General features: G+C 36.7%; 3 protein-coding genes across 3 annotated transcripts in view; 1 reads left to right on the top strand and 2 right to left on the bottom strand.

The window, feature by feature from the left end:
- The window catches only part of LOC128559588 (WD repeat-containing protein 91-like), a 44,174-nt gene extending 40,331 nt beyond the window's left edge, over positions 1-3,843 (bottom strand). The window contains exon 1 of the mRNA XM_053551730.1: positions 3,691-3,843. Coding sequence (XP_053407705.1) covers positions 3,691-3,831 — 141 coding nt within the window. The 5' untranslated portion in view covers positions 3,832-3,843. The remainder of the gene's footprint in view (positions 1-3,690) is intronic.
- A 3,211-nt stretch (positions 3,844-7,054) lies between these two features.
- Positions 7,055-9,601, top strand: LOC123540301 (omega-amidase NIT2-like). Its single transcript, XM_053551733.1, has one exon. It carries the CDS (start codon positions 7,124-7,126, stop codon positions 7,958-7,960), a length of 837 nt encoding a protein of 278 aa, XP_053407708.1. The 5' UTR covers positions 7,055-7,123; the 3' UTR covers positions 7,961-9,601.
- A 758-nt stretch (positions 9,602-10,359) lies between these two features.
- LOC128559589 (solute carrier family 23 member 2-like) lies at positions 10,360-26,525 on the bottom strand. The gene is made up of 11 exons (XM_053551731.1): positions 26,171-26,525; positions 24,574-24,731; positions 24,010-24,107; positions 23,784-23,875; positions 22,149-22,330; positions 21,555-21,675; positions 20,823-20,979; positions 19,438-19,691; positions 18,834-19,107; positions 18,373-18,468; positions 10,360-10,891 (listed from the first exon to the last, which is right to left on the bottom strand). The coding sequence occupies exons 1-11, from the start codon at positions 26,366-26,368 to the stop codon at positions 10,725-10,727; spliced, it is 1,797 nt and encodes a 598-aa protein (XP_053407706.1). The 5' UTR covers positions 26,369-26,525; the 3' UTR covers positions 10,360-10,724.
- Between the last annotated feature and the right edge of the window lie 1,315 nt (positions 26,526-27,840).

The following is a 27,840-nucleotide window of genomic DNA, read 5'->3' on the forward strand; positions in this document are numbered from 1 at the left end:
ATAAAGATCTCAATTGGTCAAAACACATTGATAACATCAATCGAAAGCAAGTAACTCACTTAGATTCATCAAAAGAAATGTCAAAACAAACAACGAAAAAGTAAAAGAAACAGCTTACAACACCAACATGTATGTCTGCCCACTGCTTGAATACTGTTCCTCTATATGGCACTCTTGGCAAAAATCCCTCACATACAAAATTTAACGAGTACAATGATCTGCAGCTCGATACGTATGTAACAACTATGGACAAACAAGCAGTGTCACCCAAATGCTTCAAGATCTCAACTGGCAATCTCTTGAACGCTGCATTAAAAATTCACTTATTATATTTTTTAAAATTAAGTACAGTCTTATTGTAGTTGACCATAACCACCTCGTACCTACAAGGAACCTGAACTACTTGATCCCACAATATCATACGCAATAGTATTCTAACTCCTTTTTTCCAAGAACAATTCGTTCCTGGAATGGTCCTTCCTAGCCTTACTCATTTGGCTTATCGGGATGACTTAATTTTATGATCTGATATTTTTTAGTTGTCATCCCTCTAAGCCTTACCCGTATATGCATTTTACTGTTAGGAAAACGAAGACATTAAAAAATCTAAAAAAGTCATAATATACTGGTCAGACTTACTTGCTCTCATAAATTAGACATTAATATTCATGTAGAAACTTCAAATGAGTTGAATATAACTTTATAAGTCATAATTTGAAATAAGAGACTTAAATCTTCGAAAATATGAAGTGACAGATGTGAGGAGATATCTACCCTGACACCGGTTTCAGAACACATCAGACTGCAGGATAACACTAATTGCAGACAAAAATCACAAAATATACATTCATAAAATGTCAGCAAGGTAAGTTTATGCAATAATCTCAACATAAATTCATTATCAGAGATGCAGTCATTGCAAATACTTTGTACATGTACTAGAAAATGTTCCCAACAGATTTCTATTGGGGATTTCCTAACAGAAATATGCAGAATAAGTTTGGATGTGACGGGACAGCGAGTCAGCGACAGTCAAAAGTTATCACACTGTCCTGAAACGTCCCATTATTTGGACTAGGTTTTCCCCTACACATGTATACAGTCCAGCCCCAGTTTGATTCTATTCACTAAAGGCTGGCAACTGTAACCTTCTAATTTATATCTATGATTTTAATCTTAGTAATTGTAGTTCTTTTTAACTTTGCACCTTTTGAGCTTGCTCATCTTTTAACAGTCTGTCCCAGACAAGTGCCTCCCAGTTATAATCAAAATTGATTGTTGGGCAGTACACAGTAGGAAGTGGCTATTCTTACGGTCCAGTAGGAATAGTGAAAAGCCCGAAGGTGGTATTCCTACGGTAGTTTTGTATTACAATACACTGTACTGAAGTCATTCAACTGATATATTTATAACCGACTTCGGAAATGACACGCAATCACATTTGGTCATTGTGTTAGAAATAAAATGTCAGGTATGAATTAATGCAAACATGTCAGCCTGGTGTGTGTCAAATGTCAAGTATTAAACTTAATTAAAGGGCAATAAACACTTTTAGAGTGGTAAGAGATTTGTACTGTTGTGAAAAATATGCATGTATATACACGAAACACAGATCAATAATTCTCTTACTGGTTCAGTTGAAAACACTTAAGTCAATATTTTTAGTTTCATCTGTACAACCAACAATCGTTTTCAGATTTATTTAGAAGACAAATTTCAGTTAAATAAGTATTATACACTTACAATAAATTCTTTGTATTAAAATTGTTTATTTATGTAACAAAAGGAAGTAATAAAATGTAATAAAATGCATTATACTAGGAGAAATCACTTCCCTTTTTTGTCTTTTCTGGATTTCCTTACCGGAAAGGCAGTGGCTAGAGAACCAGAATCGGTTCCCTAGACAGCAAACTTATTCATCCGGAACTGGTTCTCTAGCCAAAGTACCGTGCATAGGCTAGGGAACCAGAATTTTATTTCTATGCATAAAGCTGTCGAAATTCACTTTGTTTCTTTTGGAAAGTATCATGCGTGTTATTATCTTAACTAATTTTACCATTTCAGCAAGCCATGCCCTTTCATTTATTTGTGTTCACTGTGTCTCCAGAAGTGTACTTGCCGCATACTGTCCGCCATATTGGAATGATAAAATAAACTAATATGAATGAATGCGGAAATCGTCGGCACTGGAGCAAGCCGAAATAAACTTGAAATTTAAACTTAAAAGGTACAATACAATAAAAGAAACAATTAAATTTAAAACAAATTAAGTAATTTCTGTTAATTAGTATTGATCACATATTTTTGAACGTGAAATGCCGAGGTGTTGTATTTAAAGTGATCAAAGAATCTGTATGAAGTTTTAATGGCAATTTAATTAGTTTGTACAACTGTAAACATGTAATGACACAAATATAAATCAATATTACTTTATAATTAAATAATTTAGTACATTAATATTTAAAAACGGCAAAGTACGTGGTTTTCACGCATTCATGCGTACTAGTTTATATCATTCAAATATAGCGGATACGGTATGCGGCGAGTACACTTTTGAAGACAGTTAACACAAATAAATGCAAGGGCTTGGTAAAATTAATTAAGATAATATATGCATGACACTTACCAAGAAACAAAGTGGATTTCGGCAGCATTATGCATAGAAATAAAATTCCGGTTCCCTAGCCTATGCGCAGTATTTTGGTTAGAGAACCGGTTCCGGACGAGTAAGTTTGCTGTCTAGGGAACCGATTCTGGTTCTCTAGCCACTGTGTTGGTTCCCTAGCCACTGTCTACTGGAAAAGTAAAGAAGTTGGGTGAAATTATATCAGTCAAATGAATTCAGTACGATGTGTAATACTAAACTGCCAAAGGAATTACCACCTTTCATAATTCCTACGAGAGAGCCATAGGAATAGATACCTGCAGGCTTTTCACTATTCTTACTAGAGCCGTAAGAATAGCTTGCGAGCTATTCCTACGGGACCGTAAGAATAGCCACTTCCTACACAGTAGATGTAGATGTTATGCCATAACCATAACAATATAGCGTCAGTTCAGAACTAATATCTATTATAAGTTGTTTGCGAAATAAAGCTATCTATCTGTGACCAATATATGATATAATTTGATACGAATACAGGCTGACTCGGACCATGGCTGATTCGGACCAAATTTACTTAGCTTATTCGGCCCAAATTGTCTAAGTTTTCCTGACACTGATGTCATGAGTAAAAATAAAATTTATGAGTATTAAGTTTAACGTCTGATGCAAAGAATAATTAAAGTCCTTATTTAAATACATAAATGATGCATTTTAGTTTGTAAAAACTTCTTGCTCGCTTGTATGGTGTATATTTTATGTCCTTTCTTCAAGTTAAACCTCAATATAAGCTATAATCAACATTATTTTCTGAAAATTGCTGAACCATCCTAAATTCATGGTCATTATTGACTGTTAATTAAAAGTTTGAAGTCTGAATCAGCCAAAATATATGGTCATTATCTACTTTTATTCAAAGTATGTGGTCCGAATCAGCCAAAAATTTTGGTCCGAATCAGCCATGGTCCGAATCAGCCTGTTTCCTTTGATACATGTATAACCTATCCGAACACTATGCAGTTTTCCGGAACGAAACATACCTCGTTCTTTACCACATGCTTGGAAAAAGCAAGAATAATTTTAGTTACCCTAAAACCTTTTTCTTTTTCATTTCTTAATTCTATCTCTAGAGTTTTGAGTGTTGTCGATAAGCCTCTATAAATCAAGTAATCTTTTACAAATTCGTCTACTCTTCCGGCTGCAGTCGCCATTTTGTGATCTTTGAACATCTTCAGAAGCCTGAAACTGTTAAGTGATTTTGCCAGTATGAAAGACAACGTGAAATATGAACTGTGATAAATAAGGCAACAGACCACTCGAATTTCATTCTAACATGTTCATTGAAATATTTTGATAAAAATTAAGTTTGGCTTATTTTATCCTTTCATTTGCAGTATTTTCGACCCGATATTTGATCAGGGTGCCGTATATCTTTCTTGATATACCGTCAGTTGACACGTGACCAGTGATATAGGGTCAGTTGATCATGTGAACTTATGATCGATATTGTTGTCATAAGAAATTTTGCATTGAAAACATCACCATTGTGTTGGAAATGTCCGAACTAAGAAAATGAGTGGTCAAATAATGAGTTTTTATTAAAAAACGAAGAAGTTATTGCGATTTTGTCGGTGATTAAGTCATTATATAAGTGACGTCATTACGAATATGACGTCATTAAAACGGTTGTCGCACACTTATTTTTGTAAAATAAATTGCCAAATATCGGAAAATGAAGTTATGACAAGATAAATAGAATAATAGGTTAAAGCCTAAGATGGAGAAAGTTTATCTGGCTCGGCTCCGGACGTTATCAGGTTCACCTTCGGTTCACCCGATAACCTCCTCCACCTCGCCAGATAAACTTTCTCATCTACGGCACTAACCTATTATTCTCTATTTATTCGGGTAGTAATGTACTGGACGTCATGCCATTGTGTACACTACGGTAGCGCTTTCATACTGTCGCACTGACTGTAGGACGGAATGAGTGACGTCACGCTCCATGTATAGAATGGACGTCATAAGTGACGTTATAATTCTCTCTTACCGGTCCGCTTGTGAACCGTTGTTTATGGTCAGAGACCACCAATTCGAAAAGTACTGGGAGTAAGGTAAGTGTATAACTGGGAATAGTGTAATGTGTGTCCGTTCTGATTGGCTAATCATGTAAACAAACCCATGAAGTGATTTTTTTTTCAAAATTGAAAGTTTTACTGCATTTGCGGTATTTTATTTTACAAAATCTGCTATATTTATGTGTACTAAAAAGAAAAGTTTTATCAAATGAAATTCTCCCGCCATGCCAACGATGTAAACAGATGGCCATCTCATTCACACAAAAGCTACTTTAATAAAGTATCACTATTCATATGTTTTTCGTCCGAATTTTCAGTGGTACCAAGATAGTTCTGGAAAAAATGTGATAAGATATATATGTTTCGATTTATGGAAGGCCGTACATGCCATAATGTTATAGTGGAAGTCTATGGAAGTCTATTTTATGTGGACGCATTGATTGAGAGGGCTAAGATGCTTTCCTACGGATGTGAAGGCCCCTGGTTCGAATCCTGGCTACTCCCATTGCGGTGCGTCTTTGTGCAAGGCACTTTATCATGATTGCCTCAGTCGGCCCAGCTGTAAATGGGTACCAGCAAATTGCTAGGGGTAAGGTATAATTGGTTTTAACTGTTCTTAAAATAGGGTCGCTCAAAAGCTCTTCAGAGCTTATGTTAATTGTTTCACAAAGCGACGGTAAATAAAATTTACCTTTACCTTTTACCTTTACCTATGGGAAAACAACTGGTGGTCTCTAACCTTATCGAAGAATATACAGAGCTTGACATTTTTCTTTGTGTAACTGGCAGTCGAATGGAGCCATGCTAGAATTAAATATACAATTAATTCACAGCGAATGTATCAAATATAAATTTACTGAAATGGAATATTCTTGCCCAAGGGAATGCGATTTAAATTGTCCAATAAAATAATTTGTTTTTGTTATAGAAAAAGAAATATACTAATACACATGTTCTCGTGCATCTGCCAAAGACAATGATTCGGATAAGCTAAACTCGTTTTTGATAAGACAATGCGGCGTCATTTTCCGATAGCTAAATATGCATGCATTACTTCAAGTCCAGGCCTGGTTGCACGTTTTTTCCCATGCTGTTACAGTCGGCGTCAAAAAATGTATGGAGAAATACCTTATATTTTTCTCTGTCACGGCAGAAATTCGAGAACGAATTTCATTTACTAGGTGGATTGTGTCTCGTTTAGGACATTTTTTCATAGTCTTGACCAAGCTGGAAAAGCATAGGAACGTCGGAACAATATTTCTATGTCCAAAATTAGAATCCTGAACAAGCTGCGCCATTCTCACATATAATGAGTAAAACAATCATGATATCTTCAAACAGACATTTACTACTCCACCATGTTGCATCAAAATGCATTATGAAGTTTATGAATTATTACTTACCTTTGTTGCCAGAACTACTATTGAGTTATGCAACACAGTGTTAAAGAGAAAGGCAGTGTTGTTTTAATGCTAGTTCTGTCTGACAGGTATTCTGAAATGGTTGTAAGAAAAGAAAGAATTTTCAACTTCGGTTAAGAAATGAGAACGTTATGAACATTTCAATATAGGATGAAAATGGTAGCCATTTTGTTTCTATTCTATTTAAAGTTATTTATTTTTGGGTAATTGTTTGAATGGTAATTCATCATTTCTGTAAAATAATTTCTCCACTTTTCTAACTAGAACGTAAGACATGATCATGTGCCCCATAATAAACCCAAAAAGCTATAGGAATTAATTGATTTTAAAAGATATTTGCTAAATAAATAATTCAGTATAGTGTGTAACTGACATAAACTCATACTGGTCTTGGTTACCAGTTTTCATAAACTTTAAGATGGCAAATCTTGTTCAATAATGGTTTTCTTGAAAAATTCTTTCAACGTCATAAATGGTTAGAAGATAGCCTCCATATAAAATTAACTTCTTGTGAGGCATCCCTTCCCCCTTAACGCACATATCAAGTAGTTCTATATAGTTTAATATATTATAGAATACTACCTACTCGCCTTATTTTTTCTGTAAGAAGTTTTATTAATTCTTAGAAATTGTAGTTACTTTGTTTACCCGTTAAGGCCACAAATTGTTGCTTTTCTAACAATAAAAAGTGGCAGGATTTGCCATTTTTATTTAAACTGGGCATAGCCCTCCAGATGAAAAAAAACAAAAACAACGAAAATCAGAGACCAACGATCGAGCGTGCATTAAAAAAAAACACAAATTTATTTTCTGAATTCATATCTTATAAGAATGACATAAGTACTGTTAATACTGCCATTAATTTCCAAATTTAGTTTAAAAATCCTCCTAAAATACACCGCATATGCTGGACAAAATAGTTCAAGTTTTACCTTCTTGAGGTTTCTGAAGTTGAGGGAAAGTTATTAAAGGGACCCTACTTCCACATGTGAGTTATTTAGAAGTTAAAATTTGGGACGAAGATGGCTGGGTCATTTCGCCTTGCGTTAGTTCAGCTGGCTGTTACTGCTTCAAAATCGGACAATCTTGCCCGTGCTGCTCGCTTAATCAAAGAGGCTGCGTCGAAAGGAGCTAATATTGTCGCTTTACCAGAGTGCTTTAATTCCCCTTACGGGACTAGCTATTTCCCGGAGTATGCGGAACCTATTCCGGGTCCATCAACAGAGACGCTCGTCAATGCAGCGAAGGAGAACAATATTTATCTAGTTGGAGGTTCGATCCCAGAGGAAGACGGCGGGAAAATTTATAATACTTGTACCGTTTACAATCCAAATGGTGACTTGATTGCGAAGCATAGAAAAGTCCACTTGTTTGATATTGATGTGCCTGGGAAAATAAGATTCCAGGAATCGGAGACACTAAGCCCTGGAAATAACTTCAGTTTTTTCGACACCCCATTGTGTCGGATTGGAATTGGAATATGTTATGACATTAGATTTGCTGAAATGGCACAAATCTATGCAAAGAATGGCTGCAAATTATTGATATATCCTGGTGCCTTTAACATGACCACTGGTCCTGCACACTGGGAGTTACTTACTCGAGCACGAGCCTTGGATAACCAACTTTACGTGGCAACAGTATCGCCCGCACGTGACGAAAATGCTTCCTACGTGGCGTGGGGTCACAGCAGTGCAGTTAGCCCATGGGGAGAAGTAGTTGCAACAACTGGTCATGAAGAAAACATCGTGTACGTGGACATTGATCTTGGACTGATAGACCAAGTTCGTGGACAAGTGCCGATCACAGTCCAGAGAAGAAACGATTTGTATGAAGTCAGTGAAAAAAAGAAAGAATAACACAGGACTTGGGCAACTATGATTTTCAGTTTTTAAATATGAATGGTACTTTGACGCAGAGTCGAAAATGTGTTTAATCATTAATTTAACAAGAGACCATGTGTTTGTTTTCTTACATACTTACTTAGTGCCATTGGTATTTTGAGCTATTTTTGTGAATTGGGTAGCAATTTGTTGAGAGCAGTATGTAAATATACTGTTCAAATACGTATTTTTGTTATGAAGTATACATGTACGTGATGCAGTGATAAAACTGATGAGATATTGTTTCTACTATCATTAATTTGGGTATAGCATTTAAATTAATTATCAAGCGCCTCGCATAAGTCTTAATAAAGGGACATGAAAGTATGTAAAGCAGGTGCAACTAGGCCACATGACGTAGTTGAAATTCAGTTGGTAAAAATGTTTTGCTGAAGAATTAACATAAATATTTAAACTTATCTTTTTTACTGGTTTTATAATGTTACAAAGTCGAAACCATCATGAGTATCAAACTGCCTTTCAAAGGTAACGGGCGTGCATAGATTACGTTTATAATATATCAAAATTCGGAAGGCAAATTTATAGAATGTATATGCACTACATGAGTTGTAGTAGGTCACCATGTCGCTTATCACTAATAGAACGTGACTCGACATAGACTTATCTAATGTAATACCAAGTGAGGGCCGACTATGAAATTACACTGAAATACTGGACGAGCTACTTTGCAGATATAAATGGATTTCCGATGCCATTACGTTGGGCAGGCCTACTAAAACCAACGTATTAAATTCGCATAAAATTTAATATGTAATAGAGAGGCTGCTATTTCATACTAAAATGGTTGTCAATCGTGACACAAGCGTATGATGAGTCAAACGTCAGGGACCGTTTTCACGAATCCATCTTGGACAAAATTTGAAGTTAGAGGAAAGGTATTTCACGAAAATCCCTTTATCAGTTGTAGCCTATGGAAAAACAGACCCCGGGTCCCATGTCATCAAAATTTCCAATCATTCTGTTTTGCTGAACATTATTAATATGTCTTTGTAAAACTAAATACGAAGTTTAAACATAAATTTACGTATAACATACAACGCGATTAAATGTATTGGGCCGCTATTGGTATGCACTTACGCCTCGTTTTCCTATTATTAGACTAACCACTTGACTGATAATGAAGAATTTGTCACAAAATTTAAACTTTTGTAATTTTTCTTTTATTCTTTATAATAGTGACAAATGCCAGTCTATTTTTTGAGATTTTCTCAGGGAACTGATAGTAGTATTATCAATTTATATGATATTGGACATAAGATATAGACTGGCTACATCCATAATTTTAAAAAAAAAACTTAAAAAAAAAACGTTATATCATAGTCTATGAGCTAGTCTACTCTATTATCAATTATTATACTGACCGTGGGATGTCAGTATCGAACCCTATAATAAATAATGCACACGTATACGGACAAGTATGGGAATTGAAAAAAAAAACTTTTACATATTGGGATATTGACACCTCTGATAATGTTTATATACTTTTGCATTGGAAACTTCTAACGTCCCTTTATATTTTTCGCAGTATCATTCATAATACTTGGAGTACATTTACGAAATTGCTCACACAGTGTTGATTAACAGCTTGTTAATAACCGTTGATACGAAAAAGCATTAAAATCTCTTTACTATACAATTTCATGTACTTTACGTCTTTGCACGATTTTTTCCAACTAGGCTTAAGCTGTCCCGCTTAGTACAGAAAGTTCGATGTGATAATTTTTTTTAACAGAACTTGCAAACTAGCGAATTTCGTTCCAAGGCAGGATATTCAAGACAAAACAAAATAACTTCTTTATCCTTCCGTATCTTGATTTGATTTAATATTTGGCCACTATATCTGTGAAAATTCAATAGCTGTATGTCTGTATCATCATAAATAATAGTTGCTTCTTTAATATAAACAAAACGTGCATCTATATTTTTGTGACTTTATACATATTTGTAGAGGCTGTTCAATGAATGAAATGATCTTTACATAGTTTTATATTTTCTTAATAACATGTATTTAATTGGGTAAGAAATTTTACAAGTGCACTGTAGGTATTACAAGGTTAGCTTTGTGTAACGGCTATTCAGCAAATGTTCAACATACCTAAGACTGAAATTTCTGCGAAGTACATACACTGATATTAACCATCGACCGGTTACGCAAAAACGACTTTCATTTAGAAAGAAACACTTTGGGTTAATATATATAGCAACAACTGGTTTTCAGCTTGCTTATGCATTTGCAATTGCTCGTAGTGAAAGCCAGTTAAAAACGCCTCCATGGGATTCGAAAGCTTTGGTCTTTTTCGTTAATTTTAAAGAAAAATCCTATCGTATTAATATCGACCCGTCGAGACGGGCCGGAATTTAAGATATACTGTCGAAACTATTACACGTGTGTTAGAAGTTTCACTCACCGTATAATGTTTAAAATTCGTTTTAATACAGTAATACGCTATTATTCGTGATTTTGATTGTTACTTCTGAACACCCACAACAATTCTGTTGTATTTTAAAGGCAAATACAAATGTATCTTCATCTCTAGTATGCTTAGAATGAACTTTGTAATTGACATGTGAGTATATATGCTTAGACGATGGTTATGTAAGTATAAATCTGTTACCTTTCTAAAATGAAGTAACAACAAAAATGTAATATAAATAAAATTGAAAAAAAATCCTGTTTATTTTTTAGAAAATGGAAAGCTGGTGAATGTTAACATTAACGTCACTCATGTTTAAGACTCTGAATAAATGGGAGCTTTTGCAGACAAGGAAATGTTCTTATAACTGTCCCAATGAAAGGTAGATCATATGTTTCCGATTTTGACACCACGAAGAATTTGTCGCCTTGGTTGTGCTTTCGGCTGTGGAAACCTCTTTCATCTAATGTTCCTGAAAGATGAAAAGAGTAGTCGGTAACCAAGGCAAGGAGCATAGGTTATATCCGATATACCGGTACTGAGTTCGTAGATACTGAACGTTTATTTAAAACGTTTAAACATGTGATATAAAAAATGTATTTGTCAAAATATATTGCCCCAAGAAGAGCTTTTCAAATGCACTTTATCTCGAGATTTTTTATGCCCCCGGCATCTACTGATGCGGGAGGCATATAGTGATTGTCCTGTCCGTCCGTCCGTCCATTCGTACGAGATTAACCAAATGGGACCGTTTCGTCTAGCATCAATACCCCTTACTAGAATGACTTGATACTAATGCAGATGTAACCTGTGACCATTCCTCATCTCAGACATCACCTGACCACAGTTTGACCTTGAACTTGACCTCGTTTGGACTTAGGTTGCTTTGCATCAAGCGTTTATTTAACGCGGCTTCTTGTTAATATAATATTTTGTCTAAAAAAACTTTAACTTTTAACACTATACTTGGAAAAAAAATGCCAAAAATACTTTAAGCAAGAGGGCCAAGATGGCCCTAGGTCGCTCACCTGAGAAACACACCATAACACAACATATTAAACAAAGTAAACATGTTTGACCTAGTGATTTCATGGAAAAAATATTCTGACCAATTATCATTAAAATTGGAGCAAAAACCTTGAGTATTAGTAAGTATTTTCTTTGATTTGACCTAGTGACCTAGTTTTTGATCCCAGATGACCCATATTCGAACTTGACCTAGATTTCATCAAGGCTATCATTCTGATTAAATTTCATGAAGATCAATTGAAAAATACAGCCTCTATCGCATACACAAGGTTTTTCTTTGATTTGTCCTAGTGACCTAGTTTTTGACCCCAGAATACCCATATTCGAAATTGACCTAGATTTCATCAAGGCAACCATTCTGACCAGATTTTATGAAAATCCAGTGTAAAATGCAGCACCTATTGCATACACAAGGTTTTCCTTGATTTGACCTAGTGACCTAGTTTTTAAACCCAGATGACCCATATTCGAACTTGACCTAGATTTCATCAAGGCTATCATTCTGACAAAATTTCATGAAGATCAGTTGAAAAAAAATTAGCCTCTATCCCATACACAAGGTTTTTCTTTGATTTAACCTAGTGATCTACTTTTTGACCCAGATGACCCATATTGAAACTTGACCTAGATTTCATCAAGGCAATCATTCTGACCAAATTTCACAAAGATCAATTGAAAAATACAGCCTCTATTGCATAAAGAATGGTTTTCTTTGATTTGACCTAGTGACTTACTTTTTGACCCAAGATAACCCATTTTCAAACACTGCCTAGATTTCATTAAGGTTGTCATTTTGACTTAATTACAGGAAGATCAATTGAAAAATACAGCCTCTATCGCATATACAAGCTTTTCCTTTGATTTGACCTAGATGACCCCAGATGACCCATATTCAAACTTGACCTAGATTTCATCAAGGCAATCATTCTAACCAAAATTCATGAAGATTAATTAAAAAATACAGCCTCTATCGCATACACAAGGTTTTTCTTTGATTTGACCTAGTGACCTAGTTTTTGACCCCAGATGACCCATTTTCAAAACCGGCCTAGATTTTATCAAGATTATCTTTCTGACCAAAATTCATGAAGATTAATTGAAAAATACAGCCTCTATCGCATACACAAGGGTTTTCTTTGATTTGTCCTAGTGACCTAGTTTTTGACCCCAGACTACCCATATTCGAAACTGACCTAGATTTCATCAAGGCAACCATTCTGACCAAAATTCATGAAGATCAATTGAAAAATACAGCCTCTATCGCATACACAATGTTTTTCTTTCATTTGAACTAGTGACCTTGTTTTTGATCCCAGATGACCCATTTTCGAACTCGGCCTAGATTTCATCAGGGTAATCATTCTGACCAAAATTCATGAAGATTAATTGAAAAAATACAGCCTCTGTCTCATACACAAGGTTTTTCTTTGATTTGACCTAGTTTTTGACCCCAGATGACCCATTTTCGAACTCGGCCTAGATTTCATCAAGATAATCATTCTGACTAAATTTCATGAAGATCAGTTGAAAAATACAGCCTCTATCGCATACACAAGCTAAATGTTGACAGACGACAGACAGACGCCAGACATCGAGCGATCACAAAAACTCACCTGAGCATTGCTGCTCAGGTGAGCTAAAAATCAAAAACGCAATTTGATTGTTCTTAATCATTACCTCTTCTTTCTAGTTTAAAACAGAAAACTCACAGGCAGTAATTGGAGTGAAATTAGATCAAGATCGCCAACATGTAAATTTCGACTGTGATTCGGTTACATATTTCCAGACCTCGATTTAGCTCGACCGCTTAGCTCAATAGAGAGAGCGCAAGTAGTATACTCCCGCCCATTTCGGAGCCTGCCTGCAGCCCTGCAGCCATACCACGTGACTATGACGTCATCGCGTGGGGGCGGGGCTAACGGGGGAAAACCCATGACGTCACGATCGCGCAACAAGATGGCGGACGGGTCAATGCCCTAGAACAATGGGGAGCCGCACCCAACATTCCAAAGAACAAAAGAGTGTAGGTGAGTCAATCGGAATTTCCCATGACGTCACTGCCGCACCCAACATTCCAAACTAACAATAGAGACTAGGTGAGTCAATCTGAAATTTCAATGACGTCACAACCGCACCCAACATTCCAAACTAACAATAGAGACTAGGTGAGTCAATAGGAAATTACCATGACGTCACTGCCGCACCCAACATTCCAAACTAACAATAGGAGCAGCCTGACCTTCAGTTGAATCATCCGGATCAAGGTCACCTCGGTCAATGCCCTTACAGGCCCAACCCAACATTCCAGACTTATCATTTTTTAATCTATTTTCTATTGTCCTATCATAAAAGAATTGTATAGATATAAACCTCACCCAATTTCACTTTATATTACGAGATATCAATTACAATCAAATTCATTAATTGATGTAACAATACCCGGGGATCAAATGACAAAGTGGCCACGGTCTTTTCACAATTGACTATTCAACTGGTTTCAATTAGACTGTGTGCGACAAGGCGGAACATGATCTCTTCTTAAATACCTGGTGAAGAAAAGCTCAACGAACTTTGTAATTTTGATGTTACTTTATTTTCATTTTTTATATTATAGTCAATTTTATTTATTTATTTATATTTTTTGTAGACATAGTAATAAATCACCTTCTCATTCAATAATAGTAATCGCTAGATAAAACAAAGTCAAGTTTATAGTTTAATTGTCTCTTTTTCTTCAACCACTTTAATAACGTTTTCCAATGCATATTCGGGGCTGATTTTTTAACCTTAACAGTTCGCTTTCTGCCCAACGCTCGACCCTCTGCGCTTGCCCCTCGGCGTCTATCTTTGGCGCTCTTCCAGCTCCAACTCCAGCTCCATCCTATTGAACTGGTGCTATTTCCGTTATTTCTGGAGGTTCGTATCGTTTTAGAACATTTTCAAAAAGGTAAATCTTTTTGTTAATCGCGTACTTCCACGCATCCTCGATAGGGTACCCATCCATCAACTCCAGATCCGATGCCTTTTCCTTAATGGCTCTATAAATAGGATCTTCTTTAAGGGCGCGGTACCATAGCATAACGTTAGCAAAGGTTTTCGCTATCGTTTCCCTATATTTGTCTCTCATGTCGCGAAAAACGCGATTTCTAGCGGTATCTATCGTGAGACATTTTTCCTCCACATAGCTTTGAACTCTTTCAATGTATTCCGGTTGCCAATTTTCAAACGTTTGATCTATAATGATACTCCACGGGTGCTCTGTTTCATCGGAGGAGGAGGAACCATCATCATCCTCTCTATAATCAATTGTGTTTGAGAATTCATTATCGCTCTCATCATCCGAGACGTCCATTTCCTCTGTATTGACCGATTCACCGCTTTCATCGTCGTGCATCATCTTCTTATGACGTAATATGTTATCTCGTCTGCTGAAAATCTTGCCACAAACGTCGCATGTACTCATCTCCGCGGTCGGTTAAATTATTCCGTTCTCCAAACACTTTGAGACAAATATCGCACTGAATTAAACAGCTCACTCGGCGTCCAAATTACGAATGAGGAGGAGTCATATGTGCATTCATTTTAATACTGACAGATTTCGCAGAGAGCGCCCACCTTATTACTCATTTTACCTCCTCATTACTTATGTTACCTCCTCATTTACTTATTTTACATCCTCATTTACCCATTTTACCTCCTCATTTACTCATTTTACCTCCTCAATTAAGCATTTTCCCTATTTCCCTGGCTTTTGACGCTCATACATGCGCTTTTGGCGCTCTCTGCGAAATTTTGTAAATACCTTGCAAGGGTATATCTGCTACAAAAACTTAAGGCGATTTATTTAATAGTTTGACATTCCCTCACAACAATAAAAACCTCCCTCATGCCTACCTCACAACCATACAGACCTAATTACAACGATACAGTCTTTCTTCAAAACTATATAAGACTCTTCTCGCCTATCTCACAACTAAGCAGACTTCCCTCATAACTTTCCTCACATCTATACAGAATTCCCTCACAACAATAATGCCTACCTCATAACTAAACAGTCTTCCCTCACAAACATACAGATCTCCCTCACAACTATATAACCTTCCCTCACAACTATTCAGACTTCCCTCACAACAATAAAAACCTCCCTCATGCCTTCCTCACAACTACACAGTTTTCCCTTACAAAAATAAAAACCTCCCTCATGCCTACTTCACAACTACACAGTCTTCCCTCACAACCTTCCCTCACGTCTCCCTCACACCTATTCAGACTTCCCTCACAACAATACAGACTTCCCTCGCAACTATTCAGACTTCGCCTCACAGCTATACAGACTTCCTTCGCAACAATACACGTGTACGCTAAAATGTGTATAACAGCACAATCTGTCAGTATTAAAATGAATGCACATATGACTCCTCCTCATTCGTAATTTGGACGCCGAGTGAGCTGTTTAAGTGCGATATTTGTCTCAAAGTGTTTGGAGAACGGAATAATTTAACCGACCGCGGAGATGAGTACATGCGACGTTTGTGGCAAGATTTTCAGCAGACGAGATAACATGTTACGTCATAAGAAGATGATGCACGACGATGAAAGCGGTGAATCGGTCAATACAGAGGAAATGGACGTCTCGGATGATGAGAGCGATAATGAATTTTCAAACACAATTGATGATGATGGTTCCTCCTCCTCCTCCGATGAAACAGAGCACCCGTGGAGTATCATTATAGATCAAACGTTTGAAAAGTGGCAACCGGAATACATTGAAAGAGTTCAAAGCTATGTGGAGGAAAATTGTCTCACGATAGATACCGCTAGAAATCGCGTTTTTCGCGATATGAGATACAAATATAGGGAAACGATAGCGAGAACCTTTGCTAACGTTATGCTATGGTACCGCGCCCTTAAAGAAGATCCTATTTATAGAGCCATTAAGGAAAAGGCATCGGATCTGGAGTTGATGGATGGGTACCCTATCGAGGATGCGTGGAAGTACGCGATTAACAAAAAGATTTACCTTTTTGAAAATGTTCTAAAACGATACGAACCTCCAGAAATAACGGAAATAGCACCAGTTCAACAGGATGGAGCTGGAGTTGGAGCTGGAAGAGCGCCACAGATAGACGCCGAGGGGCCAGCGCAGAGGGTCGAGCGTTGGGCAGAAAGCGAACTGTTAAGGTTAAAAAATCAGCCCCGAATATGCATTATTGGAAAACGTTATTAAAGTGGTTGAAGAAAAAGAGACAATTAAACTATAAACTTGACTTTGTTTTATCTAGCGATTACTATTATTGAATGAGAAGGTGATTTATTGCTATGTCTACAAAAAATATAAATAAATAAATAAAATTGACTATAATATAAAAAATGAAAATAAAGTAACATCAAAATTACAAAGTTCGTTGAGCTTTTCTTCACCAGGTATTTAAGAAGAGATCATGTTCCGCCTTATCGCACACAGTGTAATTGAAACCAGTTGAATAGTCAATTGTGAAAAGACCGTGGCCACTTTGTCATTTGATCCCCGGGTATTGTTATATCAATTAATGAATTTGATTGTAATTGATATCTCGTAATATAAAGAGAAATTGGGTGAGGTTTATATCTATACAATTCTTTTATGATAGGACAATAGAAAATAGATTAAAAAATGATAAGTCTGGAATGTTGGGTTGGGCCTGTAAGGGCATTGACCGAGGTGACCTTGATCCGGATGATTCAACTGAAGGTCAGGCTGCTCCTATTGTTAGTTTGGAATGTTGGGTGCGGCAGTGACGTCATGGTAATTTCCTATTGACTCACCTAGTCTCTATTGTTAGTTTGGGATGTTGGGTGCGGTTGTGACGTCATTGAAATTTCAGATTGACTCACCTAGTCTCTATTGTTAGTTTGGAATGTTGGGTGCGGCAGTGACGTCATGGGAAATTCCGATTGACTCACCTACACTCTTTTGTTCTTTGGAATGTTGGGTGCGGCTCCCCATTGTTCTAGGGCATTGACCCGTCCGCCATCTTGTTGTGCGATCATGGGTTTTTTCCCCGTTAGCCCCGCCCCCACGCGATGACGTCATAGTCACGTGGTATGGCTGCAGGGCTGCAGGCAGGCTCCGAAATGGGCGGGAGTATACTACTAGCGCAGATCTACGCGGACAGCGGGGTCGTGAGTTCGATGCCGGGGCGAGGCGTATGTTCTTTGTGACAATTTGATAAAAGACATTGTGTCTAAAATCATTCGTCTTCCACCTCTGATTCATGTAGGGAAGTTGGCAGTTACTTGCGGGGAATAGGTTTGTACTGGTATAGAATCCAGGAACACTGGTTAGGATAACTGAAATACTTTTGAAAAACGGCGTTAAACCCAAAACAAAACAAAATCAAAACCCCTAAATTACGTATAAACGCACATCTTTTGCTTGTTACGGTTTGACGGTAAGATTTTAAATAAAATATCTTTTGTTTCCTTCCTGCTACCTTCTCATAAAAGTGCCCTTACGTTTAATCACAAATATGAAAGCAGAACTATTTTAGGATGTGTATTAGTGATTCTAATTCTGAAAGAATTCTACTACTTCAGTTTTGCTACTTTCAAACGAAACTGATGAGTTACAGAGCTATGTATGAGTGAAAGGTTGTTTTATTATTAACATTTAGGAAACGCTGACTGAATTTATATCACTTAATAAATTAAATTTAAGTATTATTGAAAATATATTAACGAAAAAAGATTGTATAAAAGTAATTCCTCTACTACATATTTTCACGGCATGGGTCGCGGGAAGGGAAACAAAGATACTTTAAAGGTTGGCCTATTGATGCGAAGCGGATTCTATCCGATATCTTCGTATACGGACACGGCAGAATCAAGAAACACGATTTGGACAGAATCCGCCTTGCAACATCGTCTTAATTAATCTATGTATACCTCTAACAGTGTTGTCTAATATAGCTGCCACGAACCCTCCTAAAAACATAGGAGTTCCTAAAATTCCTTTGACGATACCGTCTGACGTAGGGTTACCTGAAAAAATATAGAATATATAATACAAGGTAAAAGTCAACCAAGCTAGCTATTAATGACGTTGTGCTAGAAAAAAACCAGTTTCCGTATTATATACCACGTGCAAGATCACGGTTTTATTTTATGAGGAAAGTATATCGGATCTACTGTCTTAAAGACTAGTCACAGAATAACTGTATTTCTTTCTGTTTCCATGATGGTAATTTAACATGTTTTGCATAAAAATGCGAAATACAAGTATGGGGGGAGCGGACTATGATGGGTCTTCAATTATAAATTTTGATAGTCTATGATAATGACCTTCAAAATGACCACATAAATGAATTTTAGATATTTTGATTTCCAAAACAATAACAAGAATTTACCCAAATCTATAGCTTCCGGATACCGTTCCACCCATTCAGGTACAACTATGCCTGCATACAGAGATAATCCAAATATCGCCAAATTCCGTGATGACGTCAAATTCACTGATCGCAATGAGAATATTCCTACAGCACCGAGAATTCCGAACGTTACAAACATTGCGCCACCTATCGCAGGATCGGGCATAGTGGATAACACTGCACCAAATTTGCCAACCAAAGACATGACGATGCACAATACACCTGATGACACCATGCATGATCTGCTTGCAATCTAAAACAATTCAAGCATTTTCATTTCTTAACAAAAAAAAATTAAAAAATACAAAAACACATACACACATGCACAGGTGCCAGACACATAACCAAATATTTTACTTAATAGACCTATATATGGCACCTGTGCACACATGTAAATGCATGGTGGATTTAAAAGTACACGTATAGGTCTACACGTGATCAAACAGTTCGATTATTTATTACAGACTCTGGACACGTACTCTTTGCTATATTTCTCAAACATATTTGGGGTAATTCCAATTCTACAATGCGATATTTGTATGAAATGCGATATTTGGACAAAGATTTTGTCGTGTGCACTTACCTTACTAATACCAATCAATGAAACATGTGAAGTGGATGACGTCGTCGCATGACCAGCACCTAATACACCAGAAATGACGCTCCCAAGCCCTTCTAACAAAATCCCACGGTTTACAGCGTGATGCGGCGGCGGTGGTGCTCTTGAAACAAAGGCTGTTGCGTAATAATCACCAATGGACTCCATAATCGATGAAATAACGGCGGATAAAAAGCCAACAAAAATTGTTGAATTGAAAAGTGGCGTACCAAACTGACCTGGAATATAATCATTTTTCTTTTATAGTACACATATTTGATAAATTACTTTCCTTGGTTTATTTTAAAGTGAAAAAATGTATATAGGCCTAATAGTGTGAAAATAGGTATATAAGAGTAAAATGTACATCTTTTTAGCCAATTCTAGAAAATTAATCAAAGCAAAGTATTTGCCAATACAAAGGACTATGAAAATTTATTTTTATAGCTCTTTGGCCAATAATGTAATGATGTGCAATGAAAAGTATGTTATCAGCATCCAATGTTTACAAAACCTTTACTATGTAGCTTTCTTCTTAAAACATTTATCATATATCTATCCTCGTTAACGCATTTTTTTTGTTGTAAATCACCAATTGTATTCTCCGTTTGTTTTTACAGAAAAAAAATACATCATATAGCTGGTAATTGTTCCTCGAGGTTGATCACTACTAAATCAAGTGTAAGCCTCCGCAGGTCTCACAAGTAGTCTAAATATAAATAGTGCTGTTTTTCCCTTTCCTCGTGCCCTTTATCAATAGCAACGTGTTTTCTTTTACTCTACCGCGTTTCAGTATGTATGTGTAGCAATCTATCAAAATCGGCCCATTTTTCTATCGCATTCTAGGTAGAACTGGCGGCGTAAGAATTTTATGTCTCGAAAAGAGACATTGAAAAAAGCGAAAAGGAGAAAATTCAGCGGATTATATTTAACGAACTGTAGTTTTCTTATATAAAAGTTAACACCTCTTTTTCTTTTTCTATATCTGCGATATAGTACAAGTCTATGAAATTCTGATATGCTAGAAAATGTCCGAAAAACGTTACGAAGTAAGTAGATTTTATATGAAACAAAGATCAGCCGGATTTAGTGGTGTTCAGCCTTGAGTGTGTACACGTATAAATCTGATGACTATTACTCTTTACTAACTAGTACAATGGAGTGGTTACGCTTAAACTGTAGCAATGTAATCTCGTGATTTCTCGCTTTTCTATCCGATCGCAAGACTAATTTACTCCTTGACAATAGATCTATATATCATAGGGAGCTAGGATAGTGACAAAATGAATTTTGAGATTTGAGCTAATGCAAAGCCTGTCTGGCAGATAGTGCTTGCCTGCCGCTATCACTGGATAAAATAATGTGCAGACCTGGATATGGAATGTAGAACCAGGGTGATGCATGTATAATCCCGTCTCTTATGTCGGTCCTAGCTCGGTAAGACAATTGGTCAGGGTCATCTGGAAGCACACTAGTGGCTGTGAGAATTCCGCATACCAACCACGTGATCAAAATGCCCAACAATATCTGAAGGTATCCGAATATAGATTAAAACATACTTTTTCAGTGTAAATCATGCAAACAAATGTCATGTTCCAATGTAGATCTTTTGAAATATGAAGTAAGTACACTTTATCATCAAATTATGTATGTTTCATTTTGTTTTGGACGAAATCGACTTTGCCGTCTGTCACATGTATTCAAACGTATCCAGAACATAAAGCGCATATGATGAAATCAGATTATGATACAACAGAATTTTGCATGTAGAATACTAAAGTATAGCAATGGATGACACTCCAGTCCCTCCGTAACCCATGTTCGTCGGATACATGAGGTTTATTTTATTAATCTGTGACTGAAGAAAACCACTTTGAGGAGTGTAAGATCGAAATAATCGTTCTATTCTTTCATGTAAAACAAACATGTTGTTGTTATTGTTTTTTTGTTTGTTTGTTTTTTCAATGGTTTTACCTATTTGTTGTAGTTCTTGACTAATGTTCGAAATCTACCGAATATAGTTTTCACTCACTGCAAAATTATCAGGTATATATCAGGATCGAGTGTGTGCCGATTATAACTATTTGTGCTACTTTACTCACCGGAAACATCTGGAATATCGGAATCCTGTTTCGTTTATGTTTCATGGCTGCACAAAATTTTGGACATGGAATACCGACTCTGTCCAAGTATAGCATGAACACTATTGTTAGCAATATACATCTGAAATTCGAGTAGAAACAGAGGATATGATCGCTACTGTTAGGAAAATACATTCGAAATTCGAGTAGAAACAGAGAGCATGAACGCTACTGTTATACATCTGAAATTCGAGTTGATAAACAGAGCATGAACGCTATTATTAGCAAAATACATTTGTAATTCGAGTAGGTACACAGTGCACGAACGCTATTATTCTAGTAATATACATCTCAAATTCTAATAGAAGCAGCTGAGAGCATGAAAGCTGTTGTTAGCATCTGAAATTCTAGTAGAAACTGAAGGCATGAAAAATAGTGTGACAGACATACATCTGAAATTCTAGTAGAAACTGAAGACATGAAAAATAGTGTGACAGATATACATCTGAAATTCTAGTAGAAACTGAAGGCATGAAAAAAGTGACAGATATACATCTGAAATTCTAGAAGTACTTCTTTTTTTATAACTGAATACAGATGAAGATACAAACTCACAAGGCTGACAGTCCCCAATGTGTTCGAACGTATATCATCGGTATTTTGAACAGCGTTAAACCAATTAAAGACACCACGACGGAGATTGTTAACGGGCCAATGAACCGGAGTAGAATCCCAACAAGCCCAGTCAAGCCGACAATCACTTCAACAAGAGATGCATAAATCAGACAGCCCATCATCTGGAAATAATTTCATACTTTATTTTATGTTTTGCAGTGAATTATAGAGTTTTCTCAGTGAAATAAAAGTGATAATTCACACTTTTGAAACAGTAGATTATCATTTTTTATTTTTCACTGTTTTTTGCCGAGCTAGTTCCGGTCATACGTCGCGATTGAAGTCAAATTATATACTGAGCGTTATGAATACCGGGGACCATAATGACGATGACGTCGTTAAAATGACGTCATTTGTGTTATGCTTTCTGTTGATTTTCCCGCGATTTTCAACATTTTATAAATTACGCAACAAAAGCAGAGTTTTAGACATGAATTAAAAAGAAAATTTGTTTGTGTCAGTGAAATATCAATTTTATTTCACTCGTGAGCATCAAAAAAAGTCATTTTCACTCGTGGCTACGCCACTCTTGAAAATATCAGTTTTTGACGCTCACTTGTGAAATAAAATTGATATTTCACTGAAACAAACAAATATCCTCTATATATTTTTTTGGCAAAAAAATCAAGTACCAGGTAAAACGGCATTGAATTTGAGTGTGTTTTAAAACGCAAAACATGCTCGTTGAAAACATGTAAGAATATTGCCAGACTAAAAGGGTCCAAATCTAATGTTTTCATTTTAGTAATGCATATGTATTGACATCAGAAAAGTCGCACAGTTATATAAGCATATATAAGCCGCACCATGAGGAAACCAACATAGTGCGTTTACGACCAGCATAGATCCAGACCAGCTTGCGCATCCGCGCAGTCTGGTCAGGATCCACGCTGTTCGCTAATGGTTTCTCTAATTGCAATAGGCTTTGAAAGCGAACAGCATATATCCTGACCAGACTGGCGGATGCGCAGGCTGGTCTGGATCCATGCTGGTCGCAAACGCACTATGTTGGTTTTCTCATGGTACGGCTCATATAACGTAAATCAGCCACAAACGTTGTTCATCAACGACATGCCGTTGTGCCCTTTTCCTGTGACGGCTCATATACGTATAATTGCAGTTGATCTGGTAAACCATGTCTATGGCATAATGTTGCAGCTTTAGCCAGATCAAGTAAAAAGGAGAAAAACAAGGTTTCCAGGAAGTTTGTTCATAATTTCTAGATATAGTTTTCCTTTTCATTGATCGGTTCTTAGTTTCTGGATTTCTTGTTAGAGGCTGATTTTTTTTCAAAATCCTCACATCAGACAGAGAACATATTGGTACATATTCAAATTAGGCAGAAAATCGAGCTCATCCCTGCTGGTTCGGCAGGCATTCAAATTAGGCAGAAAATCGAGCTCATCCCTGCTGGTTCGGCAGGCAAAGCTCTCATTTCTGAGATAGTGAGATGATAATATACTGTACCGGAGCCATTGCCATTTTCAAAATGCGAATAATTTATTTCTAAGTTTTGTGTATGTGTCTTTTTTGTATTTTGCAAATAAACCAAAGTTCGTAGTTTTTAGAACAAACCTCCCGCAGTTTAAAATACATTTCCTCCTCCGCGGCCTCTGGCAGGGAACTATTTCCTTTTCCTGTCATATTATGAATATTGCTCCCAGTTCCTGTAATGAAAACAAGAGCAACATTACATGCAAACATAAATAACTCGTAAAATAAAAGCGTATTTAAAGTTTATTTGGAACAAGAATGCACGCGTGAGTCCCACATCATTGCAAAAAAAAAAGAATGTAGATACCTTTCTGAAAAACGTTATCACACTGCCAACGACTGTCGGTCTTCATCGCCATCAACGGTATGAGAAAAGTTGAACACACTCCTTGGAAAACGGACAGTCTGAAAGATGATTAAACATACATCGAGCGTATAACCTATGTTTCCACGTATAAATCGGCCCGATACTGATTTGATGCAGAATGTCGGCCCCTACAGTTTGGACCATCTTCAACGCTCACGTTATTTTATACTTTTTTTAAGTATCTACATCAATGAAATGACCTTCTTCATTTGTTAAATTGTTTAATCAAATACTACGCAATATAACAAATACACAGAAGAAAAAACACAAACATGTTTTTTTTCAAATAACAAATAAATTTATTCATGAAAATGTATAATTAAATTTATGTTTTGAAATGTTAATATTGTCGTTTTCTTTTCTCGCTTAACAAAAAAGGTGTTTTTTTATTTAACGGAAATGTCCGAATTTACCATGGTGTCTTTGAACAAGTATTTTATCTTTTCAGATAATTCTTTAAAATATTGATCAAATAGAATATTGGAACGTTTGTTATTCATATACCGTATCCCCACAAGGGGTTGTAGCGTTGTACAAATTCCTGTCATGAACAATGATGTGCAAAACAACTTTGCTCTAATCGGATGATCAGGTGCGGCACAGATGACGTCTGAAATGACGTAAGCAGTTGTCAGAGCCCCGCCTAACCCTAACAGAATATTCTGAAATGCACAAAAAAATAGCATTTTGGTACGGGTCTTTTTGACATAAAGATAGTAGCTAACATTATCCTCTAGACAGTGCCATTTAAAAGATCCTTGTCTTTACATCTGCAGCACTTTTGTACTTTCTTAACTTGCGTCATCCTGAGCAAGAATAAAAAAGGTCCTGCTTGACAAGAGAAAAAAAAAACAGTCGCAATATGCCACTATGTACAGCTGTCTGAAATAAACTTCAAAATCATATTTAAGATAAAATGGCGTCAACAGGCCAGTCATTGATCTGTCATGAAATTTCTTCCCAAACAGAACTAAGATTAATGGGGATTTTTTTTTGGTTCAAAAATTAAATAAGATAAATATTCAGAAGCACCTGAATACATCAGTATGCAACTTTCATTTTAACAATTTGGCTATCATACAATATATATAGCCATAAAAGAAGTTTTGGTCTGATGAACATTTTCTGTCGGCGAACTATTGGTGTCGTCTCAAGTACAGCATGTATTTCAGTAATGAATGCAAAACCCTGTATTCAACTCCCACCGGCCGGATACGGAAAAATTCAATCGGAAATGACGTAATGATGGCGTCTCGACGTTCCAAGCGTCAAAAAGTTCACCGTTTTAAACAAGTTATAAGTATCTAAATATAATAGAAAAGGTAATTAAAACAGTACCTCGATCTGCAATGATGGATACGTCTCTCGTGAATTTTGCCAGAGTAGATCACATCCGGCGCAAGCGCCTCGCGGGATCCAGCACTCGAGCCGAATACAACATTGCAGATCTAGGTACTTTTATCATAGCCAGTAACCAGGCAAGGAAAGGGAAGTAACACTATCAAAATTCAAGACAACATACGCAACGTATAAAACGGTCAAAAACCAAGTTGAAAATAGTGACACCGCCTTGGAATGGTCAGTCGTCAATGTAAACAGAACTTAGGGTTAAACTTACACATTTGGGGCATGCTAGCCTTACTTTATCTTTAACTTGTTAGACGAAAAAGTGTTGATAAAATAATTCTCCGCTGTGATAAATCTCTAACACCCGAAAGTAATTGATTTTTTATTGATTTTCTAAAAATATCATGGAAAACTTGTACGAAAACCAGGAAATTAATATTCAAAAAATCCTTCATACCGCAAAATTTAATTTCTGTCGCTGAATAACAATTTTCCATTGAAAATAGTTACCATTCCTACTGTTATTTAATCAATAAAATATATCAATATGTAGGAATTTTTCATCGAAGAAGTAGCACTTGAAAATTTATCATTTTGCACCGATATCTAAAACACACAAACTGGCATTGATTTTTGCGCCATTTTCGACCGCTATAATGAAGGTTGCTCATGCATGCTGATGCATGACATGGTCCAATACAAGTACAAAAAGGGGACCGCAGATGGCCCAATACAAACGAAAATATGATTGTACCTGCATTGCTGTTGAGAACACGATTGCAGCGGGTGGTACTTCATTAACGTTGTACAGCAAAGTATTAACGGAAGGATCGTCTGTCAAAATGTCCTCTGCTGCATAGTGTTCATTTCCATCTATTTCAGCAACTTTTGTCTCATCTATATCCATACAGGTCTCTTGAAAAAGTTTCGCATTATTTTCTGCATCATCCATATTGTAGCCAAGAGTTGTTTTGTTTTGCTATTTTAAAAAGTAATTTCAAATATCTGCTGCAGCCTGAAATATCTTTACACCTCCATTTTTGTACAATGTAACTGTGTATATTGCAGAAGGTTTTGAATATTAAAAATATCCAGATATAGGTATAACTAGGAATGTACCGTATGCATTCTAAAACGTTTTTAAGTTAAGATAATTCACCAATGTTAACCAATTCTAGAATGTCCGATAAATTTCTTAAAATCTTAAACCTTTTGTTTCAAGAGTCAATGTTTTTTTCCTCTTAAAATAATTAGTATTAAGGCAGCAGATTTGATAGTTAAGGGTATAGAATACTCCTTTTATAAATCAACTTTTTTCCAAGTCATGTGATATCACATCACTTCCGTGTTCGACCAAACGCTTATTTGGATAAATACAGCATGGGGCTCTCGTGTCCGTTCCGATGATTAAAGTATTATACTATATAGGTATGACATGCATACCATTATTGTCAATTATATACCATACAGCTGATTGTACTTCAAGCAGAATACTAGCATGAATATTAATTTCTTTAATTGATGGCTGGGCACGTCATTGCATAGATTAAACAAGTTCGCGGAATTCGGATGCATCCTTGACCATTTAAAACAGGAACGAAGCCCGTCGAAAAAGATGAAGAATTTAACAAAGAGTGTTGAATATTTGGTTGGTAGAAGTTTGTAAGAAACAAAATATACTGAGAAACACACTAAAATGAAAAAAAAAAATCATATTAAAAAAATATTGGGAGGGGAGGGGTTGGGTGTGGTAATGAGGGTGATGGGATATTAAGGGACAATATGAAGAAAAAGAAACAGGATCGGAGGTGGCGGGGGAGAATGGGGGGGGGGGGGGGGGGGGGGGGGAGGGAGTTGGGCGCTGGTGCGATACTAAGACAAAATTATCAAGAGGCACAAGAAGAGGTGACTAAAAGAAATGAGAAGGGGTTGGGGGAGCTATGACGGGATACTAAGACATTATCAAGACATACAGGGAACTTAAATCTGATTTGGATGGAGACGGATAATGTGAGGGGTGACTTTATGGGACGGATAATGTGCGGGGTGACTGTATGGCACGGATAATGTGCGGGGTGACTGTATGGGAAGGATAATGTGCGGGGTGACTGTATGGGACGGATAATGTGCGGGGTGACTGTATGGGAAGGATAATGTGCGGGGTGACTGTATGGCACGGATAATGTGCGGGGTGACTGTATGGGACGGATAATGTGCGAGGTGACTGTATGGGACGGATAATGTGCGGGGTGACTGTATGGGAAGGATAATGTGCGGGGTGACTGTATGGGACGGATAATGTGCGGGGTGACTGTATGGGACGGATAATGTGCGGGGTGACTGTATGGGACGGATAATGTGCGGGGTGTCTGTATGGGACGGATAATGTGCGGGGTGACTGTATGGGACAAATAATGTGCGGGG

Source organism: Mercenaria mercenaria, chromosome 9 (assembly GCF_021730395.1).
Source record: "Mercenaria mercenaria strain notata chromosome 9, MADL_Memer_1, whole genome shotgun sequence".
Taxonomy (NCBI): domain Eukaryota; kingdom Metazoa; phylum Mollusca; class Bivalvia; order Venerida; family Veneridae; genus Mercenaria; species Mercenaria mercenaria.

Bases quoted from the DNA above. Each gene is read 5' to 3' on its own strand.
- LOC123540301 (XM_053551733.1), top strand. From the start codon at position 7,124: ATGGCTGGGTCATTTCGCCTTGCGTTAGTTCAGCTGGCTGTTACTGCT.
- LOC128559589 (XM_053551731.1), bottom strand. From the start codon at position 26,368: ATGGATGATGCAGAAAATAATGCGAAACTTTTTCAAGAGACCTGTATG. The intron at 19,692-20,822 runs GTCTGCACATTA...ATTATATTCCAG, and splicing joins GTTCTACATTCCATATCCAG to GTCAGTTTGGTACGCCACTT. The intron at 10,892-18,372 runs GTATACATAGAT...TTCATCTTTCAG, and splicing joins ATTAGACAACACTGTTAGAG to GAACATTAGATGAAAGAGGT.